Source organism: Pholcus phalangioides, unplaced genomic scaffold (assembly GCF_987345545.1).
Source record: "Pholcus phalangioides strain wild (caught in Gottingen) unplaced genomic scaffold, Ppha-v1.0 ptg000014l_1, whole genome shotgun sequence".
In the NCBI taxonomy this organism is placed as follows: Eukaryota; Metazoa; Arthropoda; class Arachnida; order Araneae; family Pholcidae; genus Pholcus; species Pholcus phalangioides.
In genome coordinates, this window is record NW_028301607.1 from 24671224 (window position 1) to 24687620 (window position 16397).

Consider the following 16397-nt stretch of genomic DNA (forward strand, 5'->3'; position numbering starts at 1 on the left):
CCTGGTTTGTGAGAGCAAAAATGTCTTTCTCACCATAGTGACCAGAATCTGAAAAATTGGAAAATGACTTTGCCATTCCAATGTCACTCCATTGCCATTATTATAAGTGTGCCAGTGTCAATAATAACCAAATAAAGCTTAAAAAGAATAACTTTTAACATAATTCAGTCATCTGCACAATTCTTGATGTCCTATACATTTCAGTTGATTTAAAAATATGGGAAAAAAAGCACATAAACTAAGTACACAACAAATGCAATCGTTTCACGGGAAGCTCTAGCAAATAACAAAAAAAAACCCATTAAAAATTTGATTAATAAATAATTAAATAATGCTTCAATATAATTACAATTTCTCCTCCTTAAACAAGTCTTTCCATTCTTGCTTCCAATAAGAAAAGACATAGACGTCCAATGCTAATGATTTCCACACACTACTAAAAATGTAATTAATAAAATCTAATTAGCAATTAAGCTTCTCTAAAATATTTAACATTCAGGTTTGAAAGTTCGCTGTGATAATCAAATAGATTCAAATTGGAATTAAAAACTTCTGAATTAGATAATTTATATTTAAAATAACGAATCCTCACAAAATTGATTCAAGTTTAAATCGAAGAAAGTTTGTATATGGAAAAAAAATCTGCCTAAAAAGCTATAACATCAAAATCACAGCACACATTTAAATTTGTAGACACTAAAATTGTGTTCTAATGCTTTCGAAATCATTGTCGGTATGAAAACACCACAAGTACACATACATACATTCATACTCACAAACACTGAAGCACGATAAGAAGGAAAAAAAACCTAAGAGCTAAAGGAGGTAAAAAACATTCTCAAATAACAATTCGTCTTTTTTTCCCCCGTTAAACTTTTTTTTTGGTGATCCCAGAGTCATTGTAAAGAAAGCTGATGCAAGTGTATACGAACAACGTGAAAATCGACAAAGTTATTTAACAAAGAGTCATCAATCAACATTTTGTGGTAAAGAACAATGATGAAAATGTAGAACTGGACATTTTGGTTCTTGGATGGAAAAAAATGAGTTTTTTTTTCAAATTGATTTATGCTCTTGAGTCATTGCACTCGTGGGTGATGGTCCGCTCTTTATAGTAAATTTCTTCTGTTTCCTTGTCGCATAACAACAGCAGGATGGCACCGAATAAGAAAATGGCGCAACCCCAACCAACACCGTATGCCCAGCCGAATTCCCATAATGAGCGGTTGCTCTTTTCGATTTCTGAAGCAAAACATGCTGGATATATCACCAAGGCAATTAGGATGGACAGCACTAGAACAAAAAAATAGAAATATATATATATAATTTCCATCACTGTTATATCATAACAGCTCAGCAAATTGGGGACTTATAATCTGCAACCAATTTTCTTAAAAAATTTAGCAAATTAAAAATTCTGTTACAATAATCTTTTTTAACCCTGTTCCAACTTATGATGAGTTAAGCTCAGACATGCACATATGTGTTACTGCCAAAGCCCAAAATTGGCCAGTTTGCAACCTAACTGACCAGGCCAATTTCTGGCTTTCGCCAGACCCTGCCTGGCACCAATATATCGATTCCTACGATTCGATGCCATCGCCATGTAGACTTATTTTTTGTGATAATTATGACCATTCATTATTATGGTTATCTATGACAACCCTAACAATTAAAGGAATCGGAATATTAATATCTTAGGAATCAATATATGGGGGGCCTTTTTTATTCCCAAAATGCAGACATTGGCTGGATCAATTGAGACGGCCAGTTTGACTTCAGGGTTTGACATTCTAGCTCATCTAGAGCTAGATTATTATTTCACAGTTCAAAAAATTGATGGTGGCACTGCACAGAAACAAATTTAATGTTAGGTTCACAACATGGACATTCCAACATGTACCAATTCGTTAGAAGTTTTGCAGGGGAATATGGACGAGGTGCATGCATGGTTTAGTAGCTCACCCCTTGAGCAGAGAAATTTTATACTGTTAAGATGTCTTTCCTACACTGTCAAGTATCAGTATTTTACTCACTTTTCAACCTTTCTGGCCAACAGAAAGTAGCACTAAAGATCAGGTACAAACAGAAAAATTTAGGGGCGGCTTAAGCTAGGGTGCAAGGGGGTGCGGTGCATCTGGACGGCAGCTGGGCTTTAATAAAAATTCACAAGATTCACACCAAACGCTGTCACTATTTTCAGCCATACCTTGGCAACAAAGATAATCAAACGTGAGTGAACAGACAAGGCTTTGGGCACAGGTACGAGAAACAAGCCACTGTGTGATCGCGTGATCATAGTGAAGGAGCAGCATTGCAAGGACCCAATTTTGTAACCCATCGATGGCAAAATTTTTGGTTGGCTAAAGTGGGTTTTAAATTTTGAGGAGCGTGAATGTTAACCCATCTCACCATTAAAAAGTTTTGCCACAGAGAGCAAAAAGTCTACAATGGTACAAATATTCAATCATTACACTTCACTCACCTTAAATTCACACACAACACTAGCTATGCACTCACACTGTTAGGCACACATGCACACTTCCGGCACAAGTCATTTGGTAGCAAACTGCCCATGACGATAGACTGAAGTTATTGCTCGGTTTTAAAGAAAGACATACCAGAAACAAGAATGGACTTACATGGGGAAAGTGCATTTTTGTGCTCCACCCAGTAATTTTTCAACAGCAGTCAAAAAAAGACAAAGAATTTGGGTTCTCATTTGACTAGGACCTGAACCTCTCACTCCCCCAGTTTCTACCCTGGGAACCTTGGAGTAGGTATTTTGGCGCTAACAAGATTTCACTCTATACAAAGACTTGAGATTTATTAAAAAATTCAATCACAAAAAGAAGGAGAAAATATTATAGCTCGCCAATAAGAACTGTTTTATGGAAAAAGTTATATGGCATAATTAAGAAAAATGAAATAATGGCCAAAAACAAGGCAGTTTCTTTGTAAGCAGGACCTATGGTCCAGGGCATTTTGTTAGGCAACAATGATGTGAAGTCCGCCTGGCAGTCGAGTGGTTAGGAAACTAGTTTCTCACTGTGCAGGTCTGGGTTCGAATCTCAGTTTAGGCATGGATGTCTACTAACCTAATATTAATGAATTCTGTGGATGGATCATGCTGATCTCTTGGGAATACGTGAAGATCATGTTACTTTTATAATAAGAAAAAGTTCAATCTCAGCTTTCCACTAGGTTGTATTTATGGGTAGCGTATGAGCTTTTGCACCCGGGTGGTGAGCTCTAACTACCCCTGGGTACAAATGACTTTTTTCTTGTAAAAAGTCCAGCTCACTAGCTGGATTTCAGAATCAGGAAACTGTATAAAAAACATGATGAAAGTAAAGCATGTTGCTTAATGTAAAACTGCATACACATTGCACAGTAATTTAATTCAGATCTAATAAATCCAGTACTGCAAACTTTACAGGTGTGAATTTCACTATAATTAACTTAAAAGTTGTTCTCTTCAAATAATTTTTAGAGGAAATTTAGTGCCAATTGCGCATTACTGTGTTAAAAAAAAATGTGTGATCATAAAAATAAACATTAAAATTTATTTGCAATCTACATTTATTAATGTAGTAATAAATGTAAGTATTAACGATATAATCATGAGTAAGGTAATTAAGAATGAGAAGATTCTATGCAACAATCTTTTTGTTTCATCCCTATTCATAAATAAATAGACCTGATATAAGCTAATTGTATGTTTAAAAATACAAATCAATAATACTTACAAGCACCAACCATCACATAGAGAGCAAATCGATAAAGAGCATATTTGCGCACAGGGTCTTTACTGCACAACCCCATTCCAGTCATAACTGTAGCACCAATATCCATCAATATAGTGATAACACAGAGTGCGGCAGCAGCCTGGATATAGCCTGGAAGTACAGAATGATTTAAATTTATTTGCAGGGCAAATGAACAAATCATATGCCTTACATGACATTGAGAGCGCTCTCAGTTCAGTTTGATCACTTTGGTCATGCAACAATCATTTTCTGCACACAATCAGACCAAGATCTATAGTTTATAGCTCATTTGAAACAGCAGCATTCAACTTTTTTTTTTCATGTGGTTCATACGCTAATCCCATTATCAAACTTCCTATGATAGCAATCAGTTCTGCTGTCATCTAGTTACAATTCTGCTCAATGAGTGAGGAACCTGATTGCAGTGGCCAGGTCAATAAGATACTTACCTAAAGTACTAAAAGATATTAAAGATGTTATGAGTTTGATACCTGATCAGAAACTTTCCTGATGAGTAGGTACAACCCAAACGGCAACAACATGACCACAGAAAAAAATTACTACAGCAGGAGGGTACAGAAGGGTAAATGCACCAGTCTCTCGTTGAGTATAAAAAAAAGGTAAAATATCAACAATGCTGCCATTCGGAATCAGAAATAAACATCCTGGTCTAATTAGCCCTCGTGTTCAGAAAATGACCATGGTGCAAAACAAATGATCAGTAAGGAGCCCAAACATTCTTTCATTCTTTGCTTCCCCCCCCCCATCTTTAACACTGATTTTGTATTTTTAGAGCAGTGTTTCTCAACCACCAGGCTCTGGCATCAGCCAAACTGGGCTGTGAGTGTGGTTCACCGTTTCAATTTTACCCATTTCCCATCAGTCATGTGCATGGCCAGGCTTTCCCCTCACAAAAAGAAATTAACTGGGCCATGGGCTTCCAAAAGTTGAGAACCACTGTTTTGGAGGAAATCAATATCTAGAAAAATGAACAGAAATGTAAAAATATTTTACTCATACGAGTATAGTTATTCAAAGTCAAATCCTGTAATAACAAACTTTGAAAGACTAAAAATTTAATTTGCTATATATCCAGAGATTCAATTTAATAAGAAAACGTCCGATGGGAGAGGATCAACAACTTTGTTCATCATATCTGCAGGTTTGTTGTAAACCAAATTGACTTTAGTATGGTTTTTGGCTGTATTTTATTTATATTTATTGTTTAATGCTGTATGCTTAAAATTGCCGTTGACAACAAGACCTCTTGGTTATCTGACGATTTCACTTATCCAAGTACCCCTGGTCCTGTGAGTGTCAGATAGCCTGTAATGTACTACTACTTGACCATTAATGCTCCTGGCACACATTCTTCTACGGAATTTTCTACGAATTGGTACATGCTGAAATGAATGTTCTGAGTGTATGTGTGGCCCCTAATAAAATTATGTTGTCAGAGTTGTGCTTGTTTCATGTTCTTCTGATGCTACTACTACTAAACCACACATGCACCTCATCCAGTTTCCTCTGCAGAACTTCTAATTAATTCATACATGTTGGAATGGGCGTGTATGTGTTGTGAACCTGATGTGAAGTCTGTTTCTATGTAATACTTGTTGTGTAGTCCTGCCACTAATTTTTCTAACTATGAGTGAAGTGTAATGATTGAATAATCGTATCGTTTTAGGCCTTTCTTCTGATGTTGCCATGTCTTCCATGTTTCAAAGTCAAGATGGTAAATCTAATTCTACTACTAAACCACACATACATCTCATCCACATTCCCCTGCACAATTTCTAATGAATTGGTAAATACTGGAATGTGTGTGTACATGATGTGAACCTGATATGAAGTTTGTTACTGTGTATATGCAGTAATACCATCAACTTTGACCATGCATGAAGTGCAATGATTGAGGATTTGTATCATTGTAAGCCTGTTGCTCTCTGTGGGGACATTTTTTCACGGGGAGATCAACTCACATTTGTTACGCGAAGTTGGGAACCACAGAAAACCAACTTCAGCTGCCCACCACTTTGGTGAAGGTGGGGTTCGAACTCAGGGAATTGAAGTGTATGGCAGTTTTGTTTGCAAGAGTAACAAACAAAGCACAGAAATCACTGTTGACTTCACCTTGTTCAAATCTTCCCACAGCTTGAATGCGCCGAATAAGCATTTTCTTCTATGTTGCAAGTTGAAGCATTATTGGTGAATATTTTTTTATCGTAACTTGGGTGCCTTGTAAGTCGAGACATTCAAGTAACTTTAGATACCACTGTACCATTTCATTACGCAACAGAATTTATTAATTCAGACGTATATTCTCATACATATAAATTACTAGTAAATGTTTTGCTTACCAACTTCTCTTGCAGGATAGCATCCCGGTTTCACATTCAATTCGAAAGGTAAAGGTAATTGAGCACCTTCATCTACACACTGTTCCCACAGGCCCTGACGAAATTTTTCTGCCGTCAGCCAGTTGGATGACGCAAGACACAAGATCATTAAAAGAATAACAATGAGACCACATATGAACGCAATCACCTGGAAAAAAATAAGTTGAGAAATTGAATACAGATTTAGAAAATTACCACACTACCCATATCAAAATATTGCATTAACTACACAATAAGCATTAATAACTTGAATAACTGTCTACTCAGAGACTTTGATATTAAAGGACCAGACATATCCTGCTTCCCATCTCAAGGAGATATCGAAGTAGATATATATATACTCGGAGGGAGACTACTAACTCTACTATGAGAAGGCTGGTCTTGCACTCAGAAACCTTGTCTTTCCTTTTATTCTTTAAATCAGAATTTGATTGTTGGTCCTGCCTGGACAGGTACCTAGTTGGAGCCAAGTTGATGGATATGATGCACAATATGCTGACTATTTAAAAAAATGTACCAAACTTGAAGAGGTAGTAGAGAACATACGGAAACAATAGGGTTTTTTTTGTCGTCACAGGATGGATAGTCAGAAATGTCTAATCTGGGATCTAGAGCATGGGTTTCCAACTGATTTTTTGCAGAACCCTAGGGTCTGTGACAGCTTTTCCGGGGTTTTGCATGATCAAATGCCTTGGAACCTTTAAAATTCCGGAACCCAGAAAGCTTTCGAAGAATTTTCTTCTTTGAAAGCTCTCCAGGTTCCAAAAAGAAATTTTTTTAGAAAATTTTTTAAACAGATTTTTTTTAAAAAAATGTAAAAGATTTTTTTTTTCAACGACACTTGATTTCAAATGTTCAATGAGAGAAAGATAGTGCTGTTAAAAGAAAAAAATCATACCACTTTGATGACTAAATAACTTAGAAACAGTAGTTTCACATCATCAGAAGTTTCAGAACTTGATGAATTTCATTTTCCGTTTCATCATAAATATTGAAAAACTTGCTTGTGTTTTGTAGAACAACCTCATTATCATCAAGGTTCCACAAGAAAAATTTTACATTGGAACCCCCCCCCCCCCACTCGAGGGCATAGAAATCACCCATTTTTTAAACATTTTTGCCATTTTTTGCTACACCTTTCCGGAGCCTTTACATTGAATTTCTGATCACGCATGGGGGCGGGGGGGGGGGGGGGGAATGTCCCTATTTAGAAAAGACAGGGCCACCTAAACCAGTGTTGCTCAACCACCGGGCTGGGAGCCAGTACCATTTCCTGACAAATTCATTTTGTTTCATTTTCTCAATTCATCTCCCATTAGTCAGGAGTATGACCAGACCTTCTGCTCACAAAAAGAACTCAATCGGGAAGCAGGCTTACAAAGATTGAGAACCACTGGTTCAAATCCCCCTAGCGAGGGGGGGGGGAGGAAACTGATCGCACCCCAGTTTATGTTTGTTAAGGCCTGATTGGTCCCTGGCAGATTGTTATAAGAAACAATTTACTGCCATTGTCATTAAAGACAGAGAAAAGTAGGAAAATAGACCACACCAAACCCCTTGGTGCAAAAACGGCAGATAACTATTGTTCTATTGTTTTAGGTCATACCAAAATATCAGTTGCCCCCCACCCACCAACATAAATTCCTCGATGCGACTTGCACTGACTGTCTTAACAGCATCAGGGAAAGGAGTAGAGTTATATTCTTGGGCAAAGGTTCACAAATACTTTTATATATATAGTCATGGACCCCCACCCCCCAAAATCTTGGTATCTGTGTCATGGTTCTTCCATTCATAGCAGCAAAAATTACAGCCATCTATCAGCGAGAATGTTCTCGAACAATGGGGAACATTTCATCCAGTACTAGTAAATGAGGGCCATGAACCCCTGGGGATCTAGGCACCTCTAACTGAGAACCGCTGTTCTAGGGGCCTTTTAATTTACTACTACTGAACCACACATGTACCTCATTCATATTCCTCTGCGGAACTTCTAACGAATTAGTACATGTTGAATGTGCGTGTCCGTGTTGTGAAGCTTGTTTCTCTGTGTAATGTTTGTTATAGTGCTGCCATCTACTACGTACATATTTTTCGAACTATGAGTGAAGTGTAATGTTTGAAGCTTTTAATTGACTGAAAGTACCAACTATTTATCCTCTAAAATCAGTGAACAGATGTCATTATTATAAAGCCCCCTTCACTCCTCCGGGAAATTCTCGGGTGGGCCACCTATGCGGCAACGCGGCTCCTTCCCCATTCTGTGGCTGTAGCTTATATATTCGATGGACAATTTTCAAGTTCATCGACTTCCGTAATACTGATCACAGCAGAGCTTCAAAAAGTATTAAAAAAAAAAATTCATAAACCGAAAAATTCGGAAAAGCGATGAGGATGACCATTCACTCTCCCCCTCCATAGAAAAAAAAAAGTGATCCTGATATCAAAAACTTCACCTATAATGATGAAAGGAAAAACAGGCCAATGGTGTTCTCGGAAAGTATGCGTTAAACTATTCGGTCATAAAACGGTAATCGGGCGCCAGGCCGATATATCGCGTCATATTCTTATTTTTCGTATCATAGAAAGAAGGAAAAAGAAAACTTTTCTGCAGTTCTTTCTTTTTAAAGTAAAAAAAAAAATTCCAAATAAGATGAGCAAATATTTGAGAACTTTTTTCTTTTTTACGGGCCGATATTGGGGGGGGGGAAGTTCTTTCCCGATAAATATGCGAAGTTTTAAAATATAAGTTTTATAAAACAAAAATCCTCTAAGAGTAGGTGAAACAATGCGCGAAGCCGCTCACAAATAATTCCGATTAGTACATTATATGAGCTTAAGCAAAGCGCACACTGGTTTAGGCAAGACAAGACAGCTTCAGACAAGCTTAGTTCATTGTTGTTCACGTTGATTTGTGCGGCGCAACGCACACCGATTAGTTAATATAACAAATTGAAACATTGTACCATAGAAATCAATGTGAAAAACAATGACTCAGCTTGTCTAAAGCTGTCTTGTCTGGCTTTTCTAACCGGTGGGTGCGCCCAGCCTTATATCTGATGAGAAGAAAACTTCAAAGAAACTTTAGTCTAGAACAGAGTTCAGCGCACACATGGTCCGCCGACCCAGGGCCTGTTATCCGTAAGTTCGGGCTGAAATGACTTTTTGGGGCCATTTATATCAGTGGTTCTCAACCTTCGAAAGCCCGCTGCCCGGCAAATTTCTTTTGTGTAAGTGAGAGGCCCGGTCATACAATAACGAGAAATTAATGGGAAAAATGAAACTACGAATCACTCAAAGCCCGGTGTGACTAATGTTAGGGCCCGGTACTGAGCCGCGGCCCGGCGGTTAACATAAGCTGATTTATAGTATATAGCATTCCACGCGAGACAGACGTGTATGCAAGCTCACTCACTTAAGCGGTCCACTGCATTTTCATAGATAATTTTAGTGGCCCTTTACACATTTCCCGATTATTTAAGTGACTCGAAGAGCATTTCCGTATCACTTGAATTGCTCGCGGCACATTTCCAGATGTCTCAATTGGCTTGCGACAAGATACAAATACAACGCCACAACAGGCAAAATGCCCAACGAGGCGGCTGATAAAAAGATGCCCATAAAAATATGGATGTCATATATTTCAAAAATACAGCAACCCTATTAAAAATGCAATTAATAAAAATTATAAACAATATATACACGCGATAAAATACTATACAATGCCCATAAAGAATGCTTATGGTTGTCTTATTCTAAGAATGGATAGCTTCTCGATTTACCCCAACATGTTTATCGTATTTCTTTTTAAACGTGTCAATTGTGTTACAATTTACTACCTCCGGGGGTAAGCTGTTCCATTTATTAACTACCTATTACCTTACCCTATTAGAGAAAAATTCTCTGCGACATCATAGCCTTGCATTGTCCCTCACCAATCGATACTGGTGTCCCCTTGTAAAAGCAGTCGATTGGCGGTGTACTAAAAGTTCATGGTCCATCCTATCCATCCCATTGAAAATTTTGAAAACCAATGAAGTGGCCCGCACTCCTCAAAAGGTTGAGCACACTTGACATAAGCAGACACAGTTTCTTCGAACGGGGGAATTCGGAGTGTGCGTAGTTGAATAGAAATGATTTTTTTTATAATTTAAAAGTCGGTTCTCGGTCGGGTTATTTGTGCGGTTATGTTCGCATCCGTCGGTGGAGTGGTTTGGTGTCTTGGTGGTAGGGTGCATCGGATGAAAACTTGGGCGGACAATACGTTTATTCTTTTGAGGGGGGGGGGGGGGTCTCTTCGATTTTTCAGGTCTTTCCACCATGGCTCACTCCCTTTTGGGTATCCAGCTTATATCCCCTATGGGAACAGAACGGGAACCATGGTTGGTGTAGGTATTCACTTATGGAGGTTGAACATGCCTGGTCTAGAAGAGTTTGATATCGCGGACCCTCTGTAGTGAAGGTCAATGCACCGCTGACCAGGGGCGTACGCAGAATCGACCTTTGGGAGGCACAAAAGGTTTGGGGAGGAAGGTACAAAATTTTTCTTCCCGAGAAATTTTGAGTTACCACCATGAAAAAAAAACCATTTAACAGAAAAAAAAATATCTGTATTTTCTATTTTTTAATTTCTTTCACTTTAAACTTTTTTTAATTTTTGGTCGGCTTGGGAAGATGGGGTACACGGGCCTCCTCCTGTGACTACTGCAGTGAAGGTCAATTTCGAGCAGTTCCCCACATCCTGCAGCAGGGCTCCTAGGCTGTAATCTCTGGCAAACTCCCGAACTGATTTTTCATGGGCCTTTCTATAGTGAATTTATAGGGTGGGGAAAAAAAATCGTCCCGGACTCTACCCATGAGGGAACATGCCAGAAACAAGTAATAAATTAAAATTTCACAGGTCTAAACGTGTCATTCATGTAATGGAAGTACGTATCGACGAAAATGATTCCTTAAGGCCCCTACACAAGCTCACGGGGTTCGTGGCCCCACAGGCTAAAAACACTGGTTTAGAATAATATTTCCTAAATGGGAGCATGAGCGGATTGGAGCAATGGTTACTCGCCGCTGCTTTAATCCCCTTCGGAAAAATGAATTTTGGGATTATACCCCAAAAAAATTTTGATATTCTCTAGCAAAAAAAAATACACCGCGCATTTTCGATTCCCTCGATCGGTCTATAGCAGCAGCAGCTTATTTTCCGGAAGGAAAAACAAGAAAAATACAATGGAACATAGTAGAAAATGCACTTCCTGTAAAACCAAATCAAAACATGTCAATTCTTTTCCTCTTCTTCCCCAACGATGGTTGAAAAGATAGCGTTGACGACTCATTGTTTCGACACGAAGGCGCTCATTTTCAAGAAGACTCAACTCAAGCGCTCAACCACAGAATCACCGTCTCGTGGTGGTGGTGGTGAACGCTCTAAAGAGGATAAAAGTCACATTTCCTGAATTCTTGGTAATCAGCCAAAATAAGAGAGAAAAGAGTTTTGTGAGAGAACATTTCTCCTCTCATATTCGTGACGTTATACAGAAACAAAAGCCTGTTTTAGGAAAATACGGCATAATCTCGAACGTCACCGCCCACGCACGCATAAAGTAGTTACTCCTTGACAATTCTGTGTGGGGTGGGTATTAATAAAATCTCCCGATACGCTTTTCTGTTCAACCGTAAATCGATAAGCAATGAGTAGGAATGCATATCAACAACAAAAAATGCCGACTGTACACGGGAAAAGTATAAAAACACATCTACCGCATTCAATGTATGCGTCGGCGAGAAACGCATGAGCACCTTCAGTACTCTTATAACTCAACATTTTTTTCTTTCCCCGAACTTAAGCGTTTTAATGGCTTATACACATTTTTCACGATTAAATAAGTCTTATTCAGCTGTTTCGACGTTCAAGGGATTGCGAAACTGTGTCGTTATAACGAAGGTTGAGGTTTTCGAGACACTGGTATGCACGCCATTTATGAGAAATTTATTACTGGTGGGGGCGACTTTGAAAAAACGGGCATTCAAAGAGGGAGGGGCGAATTCTAAGGCATACGCATTAAGCAAGCAGCAGGCGACACATTTACAGATCACGTAATTAACCTGCAGCACAGTTTCAGAGCATTAAAGCGGCACTAGGTGCAATTCCACATCACATGTTTATGTTACCCACGGTATAGTTCCTGATCACTTAAGCGGTCCGCGAGTAGTAGTGATTGGTGCGTTTCTGCAGTGGTCCGGTTCTATTTTGGTGCGTTTCTGCAGTAAAAACAATGAAATGGCACGCACTTCGATGTTTTCAATCCAATTTTATAACCCAAAAGATTTCGCTGCCCATTCTTGCCGAGAGACCGATGGCCAATCTTATGGCACCTCAGGGAACCGTATTGGGAAATTCTCTGTACTTTCATTCAGTACTCATCTGAGAACCCTTGATCAAACTACAAAGGAATCAAGAACCCTCGTGTGCTGCATCGACCGCCTAGAAATTTCATTCCAATTTACGCTTTATATTTTCCGAGATACTTCTGATTTCCTAAAAACATCTTGCAGTGGTACATGGTCCACCTTCTAGTAACTTCTGACTATGGCTACGTCAGTTGACCTTTGGTGGTCCAGAAATTTAGAGTACCTTCGTTAGTACAGTTCGTACTTTATTGCACCTCCCTCGCCAGGCTCATCATTTAGAGGGGGGCAGGGAGGCCGTTGGCCCCCCCCCCCCGGCTTTTGAAAATACACTAAAAATTGTATATATATACAAATATATGTATATATACATTGAGTACATGTGCTTTGCCCCCCCCCCCCCCGGAAAAAGTTGAAATGACGGCCCTGTACCTCGCGATGAGGAAGGCCACAGGACGTTTGTCCTTTTGCAGTTTTGGTATATAACTTATGAGTTCTGCTAAGAAGCCGAATTCACAGGGCCCTTCCTATTACCGTAATAAGCCGTTGTGACGATGAAGTACATTGTTTCCTCGCCGCAAAAGGTCAAGTGTCCCTGGCCTGTGTTCCTGTATCATGGGGTTTCAGATGAGAATGGTTTCAAAAATTGGTATACAGCTGCGAAATCACTATTGATATTAAAAGGTCACCGCCAGTAAACAGTTTTTTTTCTCTCTCTTTACTGGTGGGCTAAATAGAAAGTCTAGTGGGCTTTTTTGGCCCAATTAGCATATTAAAAAAGGCTTTGCCGGTAAAAAAAGACTATCTGACCCTAATATGAATCCTGCATGAATTAAAAAGTATGAACCAGGCCTCAGGTGAGGTCTTTCTATACAGAAATGCAAAACAGATAATTTAAATCTGAGAATTGATGGTTTAAAAAAAAAAGTTTTCAACCGTATTTCTTGAAAGTAGGTTCTGTGAAGTGAATTCCAGCAATCCCTTTAACCGAAAGACAATGCTTATAAAGATCAAAGCTGCATTAAAGAGTAACCTTTCAAACGGCTTTGATAAAGATGCAAAGCCGTCTCAGCGAGGCCGTCGCGATTGTGGAGGGGAAGGGGCAGACCGTCAAACCGAAAGATACCCAAGCCACATCGCCATATGGCAATATCGGCTCATTGTCCACACGGACTAGATACCTCTGGCAATTTATTCATAAAAAAGCATACATTACAAAATATACATTACAATCATAACAACTATAAAATCATAATCTAAGTATAAAATCAATTGCGAGATCACAAATCTACGTATACAATCGGAGAAATCAAACATATAATCCTATATATTCTATATTAAATCTTAATTCGAATATAAAGTCCTAAATCACTTATTGAAATCAATAATAAATCAGATAAAATTCATAATCGATTTCATCCTCAATTTAAATCGTTCGATTTCCATGACATTATACTAGTCTTGTGCTATCAGTCTTCTTTGTAGTTGATCAGTTTCTGTTTTCTTTGTGAGCGGCGAGGTGGTGCAGTTTGTGCTTGTGCTATAGGCTGATAAGGCGTCCGTGGGATCACTTTGTCTTCTATCCATCTAATTATTTTCTTGACTTTATTTATTCTACTTTTGTTTTTAAAAATCTCTCTGATCCAGAGTGTGGCATTTTCAGCAGCGGGCACAGCCATGTGCTTTAGATGTGCAGTTAATGTAAATGTTGTCAAGTAATGGATGGGAGTGCCGATTTCACCACAAAGGCAATGATCTGTTCCTCGTTTTTTGAAGCGGTGAAGGTAATTTGGAAAAGGAAGGGGACAGACCCCCCAAGTCCCCCCCCGAAATGTGAGGAAATGACCGAAAAAAAGGGGCAATGATAGCCATATTTTGATTCCCCCGAAATGGAAGTGGTCCCCTTCCGAAAAAGAAATTTGTCTCAGCAACATCATTATGTACCCCGTGCAAGGTAACATTGCGTGGCAGGCCGCCCTCACCAGACGCGGGGCCAGAGGCGTCTTAATAATTTTGAGGCCCCTTAGCCCCGATTTTAAATATTCTATGGGAAAGAGGAAAATCGGTACATCAAATAAAAACATTATACATTATAACAAAATATACAGGGATGCTGTAAAATTTCCATGCAAAAAATAGACAAATAAATTTGCTTAACATGAAAATTTAATGAAAATTTTTTACTGGAAAAATTTTAAATTGATGAAAGAAATTTCAAAACCAATTAAAATTGGGATTTAATGAAAGAAATGGTCTGAAAACTAATTAAATTCAGAATCAATGAATCAAAAATGAGAAAAATTATTAACAGAGATAATCTCAGCATCCAGGAAAATTCAGAATAAATGAAAGGAATAATTCCAGATCTAATAAAAATTTAGAGTAAACAGAATAAATGAAAAAAATACTTCCAGAATTGATGAAAATCCAGAATTCCAGAAATGAAAATTCAGAACTCCAGAAATGAAAATTCAGAACTGAATAAAATCCATGATAAACAGAATAAATGAAAGAAATGCTTCTAGAATTGATGAAAATTCAGAATAAATGAAAGGAATAATTCCAGATTTAATGAAAATTTAGAATAAATGAAAGGAATAATTCCAGATTTAATGAAAATTTAGAATAAATGAAAGGAATAATTCCAGATTTAATGAAAATTTAGAATAAACAGAATAAATGAAAAAATACTTCCAGAATTGATGAAATTCAGAAATGAAGAAAATTCAGAATTTCAGAGCTGAATAAAATCCACGATTAACAGAATAAATGAAAGAAATACTTCCACAATTGATGAAAATTCAGAATTCCAAAAATGATGAAAATTCAGAATTCCAGAAATGATGAAAATTCAGAATTCCAGAAATGATGAAAATTCAGAATTCCAGAAATGATGAAAATTCAGAATTCCAGAAATGATGAAAATTCAGAATACACGAAATAAATTATCATTTGTGCGGCGCCCGGTGCGACCACACCTGTCGCACACACGTAACAGCGGCTTTGTTCTGCGGCAGGACGGGAACTAAAAAGGGGCAAAGGTAGCAACTCCCTCGGGCGACTAACTTTAAGGAGTAGCAAAGTTTTGCAGAGAACAAAAATATATAATAAAATCATTGAATTTCAAAGTGGTGGGAGAGAAAAATCATGTTTGCCCTCCCCCTCACAAGAATTCAAGTCATGGCCCTGTTCCGGGGTCACCCTTCTTTTTGGCTAGAAATACCAGCCTACCAAAATTTAAATACTTATAAAAATCATAGCACCAGATCTCATCGTCATGGAGGCCCCGAGCCTTGCCCGCATGTGTCGTTCTGTTAAGACGGCCCGGGTGGAAACAGAACAACGATTCATTGCAAGAAACCATGTAAAAAGAATCCTATTTTTATCTCCATAGTTGACAGAAAAGGCCAAAAGTTTCATCAATGTGTTGAGAGAGAATTCTAAGAAATTCTTGAAAAACACCACATGAGCAAAAGTGTTGAAGAAAATTGTTGCTATATCCGAGGTCGTTGCATTTCGTTGACGTCAAAAGCGGGAGGAGAAAAATTCGTTGCGAGGAGACGGCAGTTCAACCAAGAAAGCCTGTAAATTTTTCTTTCAAAAACTCATCTTCACGTCATAACCGGATGCAAGCTGCTAGTCGAACGAAGGGTTTCCTTGAGGGTGTATAGTGAACGGGAGAGAGGGGCGAATTTGTCCACCTAAACCCGCCCGCCTATTCCAATACCACAACACAGTTTGTTAATAAACGGGAGGAATCCCCCCGTATTCGCCTATGCTCTCTACACTGTATCCAGTTATACACTTTGCATAATAGTGGAGT

At 38.4% G+C, this 16397-nt stretch overlaps 1 protein-coding gene across 3 annotated transcripts in view; it reads right to left on the minus strand.

The window, feature by feature from the left end:
• Nucleotides 1-716: 716 nt before the first annotated feature.
• The window catches only part of LOC149078319 (transmembrane protein 47), a 34240-nt gene continuing 18559 nt past the window's right edge, over nucleotides 717-16397 (minus strand). For 2 of the 3 annotated variants that reach the window (XM_089241967.1, XM_089241966.1), the window contains exons 3-5: nucleotides 6131-6317; nucleotides 3750-3899; nucleotides 717-1293 (exon numbers count right to left, since the gene is read on the minus strand). In XM_089241967.1, coding sequence (XP_089098093.1) covers nucleotides 1067-1293; nucleotides 3750-3899; nucleotides 6131-6317 — 564 coding nt within the window. In that variant the 3' untranslated portion in view covers nucleotides 717-1066. The remainder of the gene's footprint in view (nucleotides 1294-3749; nucleotides 3900-6130; nucleotides 6318-16397) is intronic. The other variant, XM_089241965.1, reaches the window with a different exon arrangement.